The 15,793-nt window shown below is 39.8% G+C and overlaps 1 protein-coding gene across 8 annotated transcripts in view; it reads right to left on the reverse strand.

Annotated features, from left to right (window-relative positions):
• PCCA (propionyl-CoA carboxylase subunit alpha) overlaps positions 1-15,793 on the reverse strand; it is a 299,644-nt gene that overhangs the window by 106,544 nt on the left and 177,307 nt on the right. For all 8 annotated transcript variants that reach the window (XM_049816078.1, XM_049816076.1, XM_049816077.1 and 5 more), the window contains one exon: positions 7,160-7,262. In XM_049816078.1, coding sequence (XP_049672035.1) covers positions 7,160-7,262 — 103 coding nt within the window. The remainder of the gene's footprint in view (positions 1-7,159; positions 7,263-15,793) is intronic.

Here is a 15,793-nt window from a genome sequence, read left to right on the forward strand (position 1 = left end):
ATAGGACATTGGAGTAACAGGTTATTTTATTCCATGCATATAACAATATAACATATATAACATTCTGATAACAACATATATTTAGAACTAGACTAATCAGAAAATCATTTGCTGCTCCTGGGGATATATGTTAATTTGTATCTCTATTGGCAACCCCTCTTATTGTTTTAATTCCTACAGGTATTTGCTTTTCAGCCCTATTAATACAGCCCTCATATTTCTTTCGTATGACCAATTAGTTATATATTATTATGTGCCTGAAGCATACCAGAAATGCAAAATACTAGTAATAATAATAATTCTCATATTTTATTGATTCTCTTAACAAGATTATTAATTTTATACTGATAGAGCTGGGCAATGTTATTCTTCTACATGGACTACTGGAAAGACAGAATTTAATATGCACTGAATTATGATCCCACTCCATTCACATTTATGTTTAAAGAATTAAATGTGGACTAAGTTTGCTTACAGCAACTTTCTGTATCGTTGCTCTGATTTTACATTACACTGTTCCTTTTTACACTTGATGCTTTGCATACTTCAGCTGCATCTAGTTTGATTTTGGGGTGATATTTTTCTTAAGCATTTTTTCCTCCCGCTGACGAGAATTTACAAAACAAAGAAAATATTTCCTGAAGTAATTTTAAAATCAACTTACCCCTCATTTGTAAAATTTACAGCAAATAAATACAGCAGAGTTCTCCTAATTAAATGTTTATTACATTATAATTTGAAGTCAAAGCTTAATCATAACTAGATAGACATGAATTCATTAACTAAATTAAAGCATACAGATAACTACTTATCCACTCCATGCTGATGATACAGGATGTATTCAAATAACGATGATGGTAATACCTTAAACTTGTATTTTTATGCTCTCATTTATGTACTATACAATAGGTTTTCTCTTGCAAAAATTAAGAGGTACACAGGCCAATCTTCCACCTACACAGATACCTAATAAATTCTTTACTTCTCATGAAAAAGAGAGGGAAAAAACATTGCTTTTTCCTAAAAATTACTAAAAACAGTCATTAATCAATCTCTCACCGCACTGAACAATCTTCACAATTTTTTCAGAGATTTCATGTCTGTACTATATTTACCTGTTCTTAAATTTGAATTTAGGAAGTGATCCAATATTTTGTGAAAATGGTAGACCATTCTAGTAGCAATCTGGAAAAAAAGTAATTAAGCTTGCTCTACTCCTCTTATTCAGCATTTGACCTATACAGGTCCCTCTGGAAATATATCAAATTTCCATTGAGGCTCAAAGTAACTTCTGAACTATTTCACCTTATGCATTTAAAAAAAAAAAAAAAAAAACAAAAAAAAACCCAAAAAAAACAAACAACTTTCATTCACCACAACTTCAATGATAAGAAGCTACTTTGTAACTGAAAACATCTGGAAATTCTTTGTCAACTGAACAGATGAGAAGATGAGGCTAAGTAGTCTAGGAAGGTATGCATCTACTACAGAGATGAAGAACCCCACTAGAAAGGGCTGTTTTCAAAAATGAAAAAGGAGAATAACAACAATTAACTGCAGAGAAATCACGCAAATTAGTGATAAAGAATTCTCAATACAGAGGATTCCTATACTATAGCAAAGAAACAGAAAATGGATTATGCTAAAAAGGTTTGCAAAAGAACGCAGTTTATTGCATAAAATACAGGTACAAACTCCTTGCTGAACTAAAATTAGGTCCTCAACCTACGCCTATAGCGACGAACTTCAAACAAAAAGAAACATGACTTACTGCTGCTACTCATCACTTGAGCCACCTCTTTTCTACCACCCCCTTCACCACAAAGATATTAATACAAAATGTTCTCTAGTTGTCTAATTCGAGTAACATTCGTAACAGAAAAATAAAACTGGAGAATATTGAAGGAAGTAAGGAAGGTGGGTTATAGCAGTGAAAAGATTGCACTACAATCACATAATTACTTATCTTTCTTTCCTTCATTGAATGAAAATTATACAGTGGTGGATCCAATAAATTGAACTTTATTATTGGATACCTGGTCCAACGTATTTATGTTCTCCCTTGCTTAGGCCACTTACACTCTTCGCTATTATTTTTATTACACGTTTTAAGTGTATTACCTACATGAAATCCACCCACATTGGAGAAGGCTGGTTCACGGCTGTCTGTGACACCACAGTCCTACACACACCAGTGGCTAAGGGGCTGCTCAGAACCCCGCAGCTCCCGTCCAGCACACCACCAGCAAAGGGACTCCACGCTGGCTGTGAGCCAGGAGTGGAAGTCTGCAAACAGGCAACAAAGCCACCATCACACGGAGCCGGAGCATCCTTGGTGGTTGACATCTGGCTTTGAAGGGTCAATTAGCACGTACGGTGCAGGGAAACCGCACAGCTACCAGGTTTGCTCAATATATGTAGGTTCCCCCATTTGCTTTTGCCTCTCCCACCCTTTGCTACTCTGTAGAACGCTCAAGCTTTGTAAAGAAAGAACAAGACTCCAACCTTCATCAGCAAAAACTGGATCAAGTCTTTGTACCACTGAAATCATAAAATAAACATTTCGTAGCCAGACTGGCAATTGAAAATGGCAAGATGAAAAGATTCCTGTCTGAAATGGAACTAAACAAAAGATTCCAGAGTTTGGTGGTGGGATGCTTCTGGGCTGTTTGTTGCTGGTTTACATTAGTCTCATGTAAAGGAGGATATTCTTCCTTCAAATTCTATTCTAGCAGTAATCTTGATTTTAAGATCTTTAACTCCACCGATGAGAGGGGAAATTTTAAGCATAAGAGGAATACTAACCAAAGCCCAGAATCTGACCATCTGTCCTCCAAAGGACTAAATGGATATATGTGACAAGCAGTTAGCTTAAAGATTCTTCTAGCAATTAATATATAGGAAAAAGAACAAAAGAAAAAGAATAAATTACATTCACATTAATTTAGTTGGTGAGTTCTTGGTACACAAGCAAGCAGATCTCACCAAAGTTGCTAAATTTTAATTCTCAAGTCAGGTCATTAGAATCTTTTAATTGTGAAAGTGTTTGTTGTTATGTTGATAGGGTATCACCAGAAACAACTGTCTGAAACTGATAATTCTTATACACAAATTTTATACAAACTTAAGGATCAGCGTACATGTTGCTGGCTTCAGAATAACAACAGAGCTACTTCTATTTCCAAAGCAAAAATATCAAATTAGGATTCTTGAAATTTTTAACCTTTACTGGAAACAAGAAAACTAATGTTTTTGTTTGCACTGCTTCAGGCAAACAGTATTGCTCACACTTGACCACTTATCTTTTAAGTCCTTCAGTTTGGGGAAGCAAGGCCCCTCACGTGGCCTAAAGCCAGCCTGCATCAAGGACCTCTGTTACAAATAAAGTGGTTAAAAACAGATGGTTACAAAAGTCAAAATCCTGAAAAAAATAAAGAGCAGTTAACACTGCACAATTCATTAAGATTCTCATGATAAAGGAAGAAAACCACAGATGACCCATAGACCGAGATGCTGACGAATGATCTGCTCACGAACAGCGGGAAGCATGGAGAAGCCTGCTGCTCACACTCCCTGCACAGAGAGCAAAGCACTGCACACTGTGAGGTGGTGAGGTTTCGGCTGGCGAGAGTAGAAAAGTTAAGGAAAAAAAGAAAGGAGTCACTGTTGGAAGAGTCCCAGTGGTAAACAAAGTAAATCAGGATGCGAACGCTGCTGCTGCAATGCACAGTTTTCAGCGGGAGTAAACTTCTGAAGGGGAATGTGAAGGTGGCCCTCCCACTGGGCTAGCTAACTGCACCACGGCTTCAGCTATCTTTGTCACAAGCCACGAGGGGACACAACCCACAAAGTCAGGAGCCCGTGTCACACCAACTTAATAGCAAAAAGTAAGTGCAGAAGTTCAAAAAGTGAGACTTGTGTTTCTGACAGCAAAGTTAATAAAGAAAGCTTTTTTCTGATGGTATGTTATACCTCCTGATCAGAAACAAGATTTCTCGTTCCTAGTCTTTGACTTTTCTTCTTTAAAGTTTTAAGGCAATTGTTTCTCCATTGTAAAGTGTTGAATAATAATCCAGAAGATTTTTTGACTCTGTTGTATTTACCTATATTCTCTTGCCTGTAGCAAAATCACAGGAGAACCCCAGCAAAAAGAAAATTATTAATAAAGAAGAACATGTCCTCCGATATTTGTCTAGTAACAATGAAAAATAAGTGTAACTCTAAACAACCCCGGTATTAAAAACCACTTACCTGCTTTTTACAAACACAAGCTCAGGAGTTAATTTCAATACACTATACCTTAAGGTTTAAGTGAGATAGACCTCTGGTCACAGTGAAATAGACCTACAGTGATTTATTTGACCAGCTAAGGCATTTTCCACATACAAGTAAATAAGGAATTCTCTCTCCCCAAGTACACAGGCTTGGTTAGGGCAGAATCAGAATGCAAAAGCTTCTGTCGCCAGTCCCTCTGGCCCAACCTTTAGGGCACTACCTGGCCCCCCTACCTCCTCCCTATTGCTTTTGCGTCCCTTCCCTCATGACACTGGGGGGTGCTCAGCTCCCCAGGGGTGCTCCTGCCTCCTTACCTAGCACTGGAAGCTAACAGCAGTAGCACACTGCAGGGACGCAACGACACGAGCAGGAACCTCCACATTTGTTATGTGTTATTGTTTGAATAACAAACCGAAGGACTAGACATCAGACTCCGTATATGCCTTGTTAAACCGGGCTTATACCAGCTGTAACGCTCATACTGCTGTAAGACATCAGAACTCTTTAGCGGTCCCATTTAAACTGAGACACAGGTTTGGACTGCGGTATAGGTCAGAATGATTTTCTGTACGTTAAAACAATAAACCAGCAGCAACAGCATTGCACATTCAGCATCCTTTCTCAGAGTTCGTACCTCCTGGAGAGACACAGTGCAGTTCACAACTCAGCTGCAAGTGCAATCTAGGACTGACTCACGTACAAGCTTGTACGTTCAGTTACCTTCACAATCAACAGAGACAAAAGCGTGAAAGGATGCTTAGGCTTCCTCAGCCTGCAAACCTTCCTCGGTCTGATTTAAAGATGTATATTTATTGAATTACGTAAGCAAGAGCGTAGGTAACTAAGCAAAACTGACGTAAATCTCTCAAAAAACACATGCGTCCATAGGCACGCAGATGCATGCCTGTGTAATTAGCCGTGCTAAACAAACCGCCGGTTATGGGAATTAGATTTCTGAGCTCACAGCAGAAAGGGCCTATGCAACACCCACAGTGACCAGCAGCCACCCCGTACCTTCCTCACAGCCGCAGGCAGCTCCGGGCTGACCGCTGCTAGATAGCGACTTGCAACACAAAGGTGGGAAGCCTGGGGGCAACAACTACTCCTGGGAAGGACTATCTCTGTTACACAAGCCAGTGCCAGTCCAACTCTAAATTGGGCTGAAATCTGGCAGAGACGTTTTGTCGTTTGAGGAACAGGTTGCATCCAAGTTCATGGGATGCCTGTTAGGGCCATTATATAAATTTAATTCAGTAAAAAGCTGCACGCAGACGTGGCCTTCACTCCTGAAGCACCATTCCACAAGTAGGCTGAGTGTCACTGCCATGGAGCAACACTACATTAGGTACCGAGTAAAGAGTTGTTCAACACCTCCTAGAATTCTTTCTAGAAGAAATAACTACAGCTAAAATGACCACCTTCTTTCACGCTTAAAGTAGTACACTTGCCAGAGAAAATTTTTAAAGGTGCTGACCATGACAACTGATCTTCTCTGTATCTTTCTTACAGTGCACCTATGATCCACATGGAACAGAAAGTATCGCTGCTCTCTATTCATACTCTCACATTCATCACGAGTATATGTACAATAGTGCGAGAGGTAAAGGTAGTGTTAAAAAGTATACTGGTTAGGCATCTTCTTGCCCCAGTTAGGCCAACAAAAAGAGTGAGAAAAAAAAAAAAGGCAGCTAGGTTCTCATTACCTCAATTCACATAAGTGAAAATAACCACCTAAAAAGATGACCAGTTTCAACAGAAAATCATGTCTTTTACATGGAAATTTTAGTAGAGCAAAGCAAAAGTGAATCACTGAGACAATACTGTCTTCATTGTAAGAAATATTAAATGTCCTTTTTCAAAGAAATCTCATGATTCGGAATGCAATATGGGTGTGAACATCATTACTATAAAAAAATATCATGGGGCAGATGTTGCAGAAGTTTTTTCAATGAAGACATGCAAGAAGAGTAAACAGCTGTCAGAGGTAAACTAGAGGATTTCTGGGATTCGTCATAGTCCTGCTTTTCAGTGATTCTAAGAAATACCGACTTCTTCAGACCCTTTTGAATACTTTTGCCCAAGAGTCAACAGATACTATGCAAGTCAACTGTCTATTTAAAAAAAAAAAAAAAAAAAAAAAACTCAGTTTGGTTGTGGAATTACCGTTAACAGACTTAAAAAGTAGTTCTCTCTATAAATCTACTTTCTCAATACTCCAATTCAACCAGCTTGTCTTGACTTTATTCTGCTGAACAGCTGAACTACTGAACACAGCATTACCATTCTTATACTGTCATGGCCTTTCTGCCTCTCAAGTTGACAACATTCAGTGCTTAAGTAATTATCTTAGAATATTTGTAAAAATAATAGTTTATACACATTCATCTGAAGTGACCTAGGCACATCTTGAAACATTGGCATTTTAATGTGACCACATACAGTTTTACCACTGAGGTGCTGAATAATTTCATTCCAGTATGATTACGCATTCAATTTGCTTGGTTCTTTGATTGGTTTTTTAATCACTAACTTAAGCTTCTGTAATTTTTGTTGACATTGCACTTCTTTTCTTGCTCTCACATATCTACACTAGAGCATAAGACCTTACTTCTAAACAAGACACTAAACAGGGTCATTAATTAGAAAACTAATTTAATAAACAAGTAGATACAAAAACGTTCCACAGGCATGAGCAAAGAAAAATCTTTGTATGCTGGCACTATTTAATTAACATAGAGAGTCTTGTTTTGTAATTCACAGCAATGCCTACCCAAGGCAAAACAAACATCTATGTTTGGTCACTGACAGAGAATTTTAGTAGGTATGTAGGATAATACACGTTGACTCGATATATTGAATTTCTTAGAAAATGAACAGAACTTACAGAAAATGATGAGCCATCCTTTGAAACTGCAACTGGGTAAATTCCATCTCCTAGACGTACAGAGAGCTCCCAGCTACTTTGCTTTGATTTAGCAATAGGAATTCTAAAAAAGAAACAGACGGAAGAAGAATTTTTAACAGAGATTTCATGCTTCTCCCATTTTAACCAGAAGCACTTGCCTCATAGGATGGTCATGAAGGATATAAGATATCATTAATCTATAGACACAGTTGGAGAGCATACTTGAAAAAAAAATACTAAATACCTTTTTCTGTCAAATGGCATATAAGGAGAAAATACACTCTACTTTCTTTCTAGATTGCCTTGACGCACTGGGTATGCTGATAAAGTTATAGGAGGCTCTTGAATACACAGCCAGCGCTTGCTGCAGAATTAGCTCAAACAGGATGAAAAGCAGTTGAGAAAGTGGGTTGGCAGGAGAATAGCAACTGTGATAGCTGGAGCATTCTTTTTAAGGGCAAAATATAATCACTATTCCTTTCATCTCATTCTCAGTAAACCTTCATTAAAGGCCAATTACAGACAAAAGACTCAGCCAAACAAGTAATACAAGTAATTTTATACTTAATATACATTTTAGAGTATCTCATCTACAGAGCCCTTCAAGCAAACTGAAAAAATAATGATGTATCATCACAGCCCACATGCAGGATACCTATTCCTGCAGCATTCTGTGGCTGCACCAGTTACCAGGTAATACAAGAAACCGGAATCTTTTCAACTTTAGCTTAAAGAAGCACACCTGACAGCAAAAGAATGAGACCTGAGTCTTCATTCTTGGTAATTCAGCGTGAAACAAGTGATTTTCAGCTATTTTATTTAAATGTATATTCGGTTTCAGTTTCCTCATCCTAACTTCTCAAGTCTCTTCCACTTTGTTGTAACAACTAGCGTCCAAAGGTATGTTACAACTTTTCTGATACGTGGTTGTCATATATTAGTATCAGCAAACACCTCATAGCCTCCATTAAAACAAAGACACATTATTTTGGTATAGCTTTTCTTCCACACTGACACTTACACATGTTTAGATTGCCTGTAAGAAATCCAGAGAGATAGTAAGTTCATCACCTTTAGGTCTCCTCTGGAGGATAATTTCTGCTATGATGTTCATCTATTGTACATTATAGAGCTTACTACGCCATGTTACTGCAGCCTTCAGAGTCTTAAAACTTGGAAACACATCTTTTTGTGTTATGCCACATGCATCCTCCTGAGGATTCAGGTGCCCAGTGAACCACATCTCCCCAAAGGGAGTGCTCAGGTTCCCTGTGGAATCAACAGGGAGAAGCACCTCTAAGGCCACCAGAGGCCACAGGAGGAGAAACTATCTGCCTGAGCCAAGGATAACCCACTGACTTGTGAAGGATTTTGACAACTATTTTAGGAAGATCGGGGTTTTAGACACCTGAAATCTAAGCAAGTACAAGTGCATGTATCTAGTTAGGCAAGGAGTTTCCAAAAATTGTGCCTTGCAACATGCCTGCAAAGAGGAAATGGAAACACTAAACACATTAGCTAGACAAATAGATGCATAGTTATCATTAGTTACTTCTGGATCCACACCAAGTAAGGCCTACACCAGATTTCACCAAACATCCTAGCTCACCTCTAACTATCACTACCCATAAAGTTCATGAAAACAGATATTGAAAATACCCTGTTCCCATACTAACAATGCCAAGTGTTACCCTTCGCATTTAATATACCGTGACAAGCGTCAAAACAACAAATCTGAGGAAATATCTACGGCTTACTGGGTGCAATGACATTTCTCAGCACCTCATCTTGAAATTCCTGTATGTGACCAAAACGTTTAGACTGGCTGATAGGAAACACGGCAGACACGGGAGTTCCTGAAGAAGAGGAACAGGAATTTCCTGCACAGGTAGCAGGCAGCAAGCTGAGCGATGTTTTCATTGCACTTCCTGGTATCAGAGCCCCAGTAAGGAGGAATGTAGTCCGGTTTTGGCAGAGCCTGGCTAAATTCTCCACGGCACTCCCCTGCGGCAGCCAAGAGGATTTAGTGGTTTATAGCAACTTCATATTTCTTATATAAGAGGTAAGACCTCATCCCAAACGTAGCTTAGGAGATCGCTTCACTGGTGGCATGAGATTCCTTACAACCTTGCTGGCACGGCCCTGCTTCATATTGCATTTGACTGGAAGTGACCTCATGAATCTGGCTGCTGGCCATCAAAGGAAAGACAGTCTTGTTCTCCAGCAGGGATTATTTTTGTTCGGTCCTGTCTTGCTGAGCTTTGTCAAGTGTATCTCCAAACAGGATGCATGCCTCTTGAAAGGCATGACTATGATCACTGCTTCGCCTGGGTTTCAAACAGCCGCACAGGCATATAATTCCTCTCTCTACAACACTGGTGGTCAGGAGGGCAAGGTCCAGAGCTGCAGCTAATACCAAGCACGCAGCAAGTTGTACTTCCCTCCTGGAATTGCTAGATCCATTTGCACAGGGACATTTTTCAGCTTTGCTAATCAAGCGCCTGTGACTTTGTAACTGTAACCTACAGTTACGCTGGCCAAGACAGATACTTACATTAGCTCATAAGAACCCTACTTTTTTTCTTCATTAAATCTAATTCCTTTCAAATAAATTATCTTGCAGTAGACTCCATTTTGATGGGATTCAGAGGGTGGGTTGGTTTTTTTCATATTAGTAAGGATCACAAAGTCCAAAACTAAGGATCAAAGTCCAAGTTCCTTGGATATGAAAGGAAGTTGCTCAAGTCTGTGAACTACTTTAGAAACGCGGAAGTTTCTATCAGGCTAAGAAAGGGGCTTTTTGGTGGGGTTTTTTTGTTGTTGTTTTGTGGGTTGTTTTTTTTTTAATGTCTGAGAAGTCCCAGTGCATGGGAAATAATCTCTTTGTTCTTGGCCAAGCTTGCTTCCTTAGCTGAGAACTCTTCTAAGTCCTCCAAAGGGAAAACATCTGGACTTCTGAATGTATTTTCCATGAGTTCATGGAAAACTCCCCAAACTTCTGGCTATTTTCAAAAATGTGTAGCTTTTAAAATTCTACATACTTGGCTGAAATCTGACATATTCTATTTACAAGAAAAAAAAACTGAAAGAAAAAATAACATCATTTTTACCATCATAAAAGACACAAAAACTTAAGGCACTTCCCCTCCAACCCTAGATTCAGAATCCACGTAATATGTCTTTCATAGGGTTCAACACTCCTTCCCTTTCTTCTCCCAGTTTTAGCAAATGACATATCATCCAAAAAAAATACTTTCTTTGCTTATAAAGATCACCGGCTGCAGGAAGAAACTCAAGTTTAGCAGCAAGATGAGTGCCAGGTGAATGGGAATCAGGGCCACAGAGAGCTGTGCGCTGTTGTCCCTTGCCAGCAGTATTGCACACAAAGAGGAGGAGAGAGCGAAGGCAGCACCACAGCCACAATGACGAAAGGCAGGTGGAGAGGGGTGTTATGAACTCCCTCCATACAGAAATGGGCAGTTCTGAACCTCTCTACTCCATACTGCCTTCTAAAAGGACATACCACGAGCAATAGGGGCCCAGGTGAAGAGTATGGTCATGGCCTGGCTCTAACTCATCAAGGTATTACTCTAAAGCATCAAAGTTCTAAAAACATGTAAATGGTGCAAGAAGAGAAACAGCAGTGTTAGCCTGCTTAGTTATTTATTTATTTTCAAACTCTCTCGCTGTTTTTTCAACTCCAGATGATGTCATGGTCCCACAATTTATTTCATACATTGCACAGTGTATTATGTCCTTTTTACCCCCAACTGCCGTGATAGAGAGAGAGGGAGATACTGTATAATAATGCAGCAATTACAGCCCCTGCTTTCTTTGCAAGTTTTCCTGGAGGAAAGCAGACAATTGCTAAAAATTTTAGATCAACACACACTTACTGTGCTCATGGAAAACATAGCTAGTTAAACTATTATCTATTCTAGTCAAAAACAAGTAAAGAAAGAAAACAGACATTCACAAAAGCAAGTCAAGTAATAACTCTGCCCCGGCCCGTCCATTTTGATTGTCATCAACCAATCAGATAGAAGGAACTCAATAAAACTACCATTTTCTGCAGTTTGTGGCAAATAAACTCCCCTCTCCTGATTACTGTTGATGATGTAATGAGCTATGATAAATGTCACTAGCTCCTAAAGGGTCAGGAAATTGAGTATAGATTTTTTTTACTTCCAATTCAAAATGTGAGTTCTAACACTGGGGGGAAAAACTTACAAATTCTCTTTACTTCTGATATATTTGCTGCATAATACTTTACGTAAACACAAATGCTGAACTATCATAACAAAGTCTCCCGTTATGAAAGATTACAAGCATTTGAAAACCACATTATATGACACTCTGTAAAGCTGTTTTTCAATTGTGCAATTACCTATTCAGCAGTTAAATAAAAGTGAAATATTGACTTAAAACAATGTTAATGGTCAAAGAATCATTAAGAAATCCTTCATCATAACTTTCACAGCAGGTGGCCTGTAAAATGATCAAGAATAATGTGCTGGATTCTGTAGCCACCAAGGTCAGTTTCTGCATACAAATCTTTGCAGGGGGAGAAAAAAAAAGACCTTCAGAAAGTGGGCCATTCATCTGAACCAAGTTCAGAGAATTTCCAGCACTGTGAAAAGATATGTTATGCAAGCACATAGATGTATTCAGTGGGGGTAGACTGAACCAGCTACATGGAGACTACAAAGGAGCCCTCCCATGGCTCATGAATAAGTCGAGGAAATGATCAGAAAAAAATGGAGAGATGTTTAGACAGATGGCCCACTTAAAATGCCTGGGACAGGGCATAAGCAATTTTAATGAAACTTTAGATCTACCATATAAATTGTTTCTTATTTTCTCTGCCCTCCCCCCAAAAAAAAAACTCAAGAAAGGCAAATAGAAATTTAACAACTCAAACAAGAGCCTATCTTATGATGTAAAAAAAAGGAAAAAAGGAAGTAAATCTCATGTCTTTAAGCATTATTGGTTTAATAAGTTCATATACAAAGAAATATCCTTCACAGAACCTTCAACTATCAGATGAATATAAAAGCAGGGAATGGATAGATTAAAAGAATTCTAAACAGAAGTGTACTGCCAAACAAAACAAAAATCTAAGCTTTACTATCTGAATACTTTCAACACTTTCCAACATAGAAGTTCATCGTTGCACAGAAAAGAAAAAAGCAGTACTTTCACAGGATTATTTTAAGGACTAAAAATTATGTGAAAGGAACCTAAGAATCTGGGAATATTTTATTCAGCAATTTGAAATATTTTCTACATCTATTCACACACATTTTCTACATATATTCAGATTGATCCATCTATACATATCATGTGCACTTTTACATAAAAATGGGGTTTCCTTCTGCTCTATGTGTGCATATGTATACATATAACCCTTTCACCAAGAGTATGAAAATACACCATCATTAGAGTAAATTATAGTTCTGCTTATCATACAAAATAATAACCTCCACTAGCCTGTATGCCAGCTGATCAGACAAAAGCTGAAAGAATTACTCAACGGCTATGTCAAAATAGTTTTACATTACATTTTCTCACATATTACATTTAGATCAGTAACAACTGTGCATATTTATAGCCATGTACTCTATCTGAACAGTGACCACAGGAAAAAATTACATTACATGGAAGGTAAACTACAAAATACAAAGCACTGCTTTAAAAGGATGCTATGGAGTGCACCCTGCTTTCATTCAAACCAGCATACATCTGGATGCTTCCTTTTCCTTTAACAGAAGCCTTTTGGGTGATTTGCGTTGACATAAGGGCCTGCAATCTAGTGCCCAATGAACACCTCCAGTGCCTTCACCGCTGATCAAGGCCAAATAAAGAAACAGTAGGTCTTATAAATCTAGGGTGAATTTAGCTATCCAGATCTAGGTGTGCGGCTCAACCCCTTTCATCTTCATTTAACTGATAAGTAACCCTGCAGCTAACCTGAGCTCACCCTGGCTCGCCCTCTTCCACTCTGAAGGTCTCTAAGCACGCAGGGGTCCGGTCCTGCAAAGAGAGTCACCCTAACCCAACCGCTTTGCAGGTAGCTTCCTCGGCAGCCTGGCAGGGGGGCAGGAACTAGGGGCTCCTCTGCCAAAGCTGTCTCCATAGCCTTAAGGAGAATGTGCCCTCCAAGCATGCAGGCAAGTATCAACAATTCTAAGCCTCTTGAAAAATCTTTTATGGCTCTTTTGCTTTAAGGCTATCAGGCAAAGGAAGTAAGATTGCTGTTATTGCCCAACTTACCGTAACGAATTCATGCTTGCAGCACATACTTCCAGAGAATGAAAGATTTAGGTTATCAGTCTCCCTCAGCCTGTGAGGGTTCACATCTACCTCCCAAACTCTCAAGAGGAAGAGCCAGGGCCCAGGTAGACATTAGGGGACTCACCATCCTACCCTGCTGATGGTAGGAAGGAATGAGAGATTCATGGAAACTCAGAGAATGCAGCTTTGCAGCCTGATGATGCAGCCTCTGGGACAAAGTCTTGGCATTTTGTCCTATGCCAGGAAATTTCTACGCACTTTGCATTTAACAAACCGGATGAAACACAAAGCAATCCTATGAGCTCCAACTACAGCCCAAGATCTCTCAATTTCAGGAGAGGGTCAGACTGCCCGGTCCTTCAGCAGATGCCAGCATACCTTTAAAATTACAAATAAATAAATGTACAACATGGTATCTGAAACTCATTTCCTCTCCTATGACATGTCAGGGTCTACTTTCACATTCGGTTTCTCTTGGAAAAAGGAAACATCACAAGTATTAATGCTGGATAAGACATGTTGCTCCTTGTCTCACTGCAAGCATTTGTGAGATGAGAAGCAAGGAAGATTCAAATCATGTGTTCACAAGTACAGAGAAAAGACATTTATTTTCCATATAATTTACAAGTCTGTGCTTCTGATCTGTTCTTTCAAACCATCTGTCCTAAATCAGCACAACTATTTACCAAAGAAAAAACTACTTCCAAGCAGGTGTTTTTCATCAGATCAGTCAACAATATTGACTTGTGCATGCTGACAATTGTCACAGAAAAATCTGAAAAACTCTTTGTCATCAAATGAAATGTTGCACTATCTTTCCTCCATTAAAGTATTTAATTTCACAACTTTGCTCTCTCTTAACACCCTTTATTTTTAATGAGAGTTTACTTTGGGCAGTTGGAAAAACTTGTAATAGTAATACACTCCACAAAGGAAAATGACAAACTCCTTTTACTGTACAAATTTTCCTGTATTTCCTTGAACAAGTAAACTTACTAATTCTCTTATTGTACAGATATATAGGAATAGTCTTACAATAATTATCTCATTCTTTTAATGCTCAAAAAGCTTCAGAACAAATCATTGTGATGCAGTAAGGTAAAAGCTACAGCTCTTCTGTTAGCATCATCCAGCAGCAGTTACATCCCAGGAAACTACAGGCCAGTCAGTCTCACCTCTGTGCCCGGCAAGATCATGGAGCAGATCCTCCTGGAAACTATGCTAAAGCGCATGGAAAATAAGGAGGTCATTGGTGACAGCCAACATGGCTTCGCTAAGGGCAAATTGTGCCTGACAAATTTGGTGGCCTTCTACAATGGGGTTACAGTGTTGGTGGATACGGGAGGATCAACTGACATCATCTACCTGGACCTGTGCAAAGCATTTGACACTGCCCCACACAACATCTCTGTCTCTAAATTGGAGAGACATGGATTTGATGGATGGACCACTCGGTGGATAAGGAATCGGCTGGATGGTCGTACTCAAAGGGTTGTGGTCAATGGCTCAGTGTCCAAGTGGAGACCAATAACCAGTGACGTTCCTCAGGGGTCGGCATTGGGACTGGCACTGCTTAACATCTTTCTCAGTGACGTGGACGGTGGGACTGAGCGCACCATCAGCAAGTTTGCCAACAACACCAAGATGTGTGATGCAGTCGACAGGCTGGAGGGAAGGGATGCCATCCAGAGGGACCTTGATAGGCTTGAGAGGTGGGCCAGTGTGAACCTCCTGAAGTTCAATAGTGCCAAGCGCAAGGCCCTGCACATGGGTCGGGGCAATCCCAAGCACAAATACAGGCTGGGCAGAGAATGGACTGATAGCAGCCCTGAGGAGAAGGACTTGGAGGTGTTGGTTGACAAGAAGCTCAACGTGACCCAGCAATGTGCGCTTGCAGCCCAGAATGCCAACCATATCCTGGGCTGTATCAGAAGCAGCATGACCAGCAGGTCGAGGGAGATAATTCTCCCCCTCTACTCCGCTCTGGTGAGACGCCACCTGGAGCACTGCGTCCAGCTCTGGGGCCCCAACATGAGAAGGACATGGACCTGTTGGAGCGAGTCCAGTGGAGGGCCACAAAGATGATCAGAGGGCTGGAGCACCTCTCCTATGAAGACAGGCTGAGAGAGTTCAGGTTGTTCAGCCTGGAGAACAGAAGGATGCAGGGAGACCTTACAGCAGCCTTCCAGTACTCAAAGGGAGCCTACAAGAAAGCCAGAGAGGGACTTTATAACAAGGGCATGGAGTGATAGGGCAAGGGGTAATGGCTTTAAACTTAAACTGGGTAGATTTAGATCAGATGCAAGGAAGAAGTTCTTC

Source organism: Accipiter gentilis, chromosome 13, assembly GCF_929443795.1.
Source record: "Accipiter gentilis chromosome 13, bAccGen1.1, whole genome shotgun sequence".
Lineage (NCBI taxonomy): Eukaryota > Metazoa > Chordata > Aves > Accipitriformes > Accipitridae > Astur > Astur gentilis.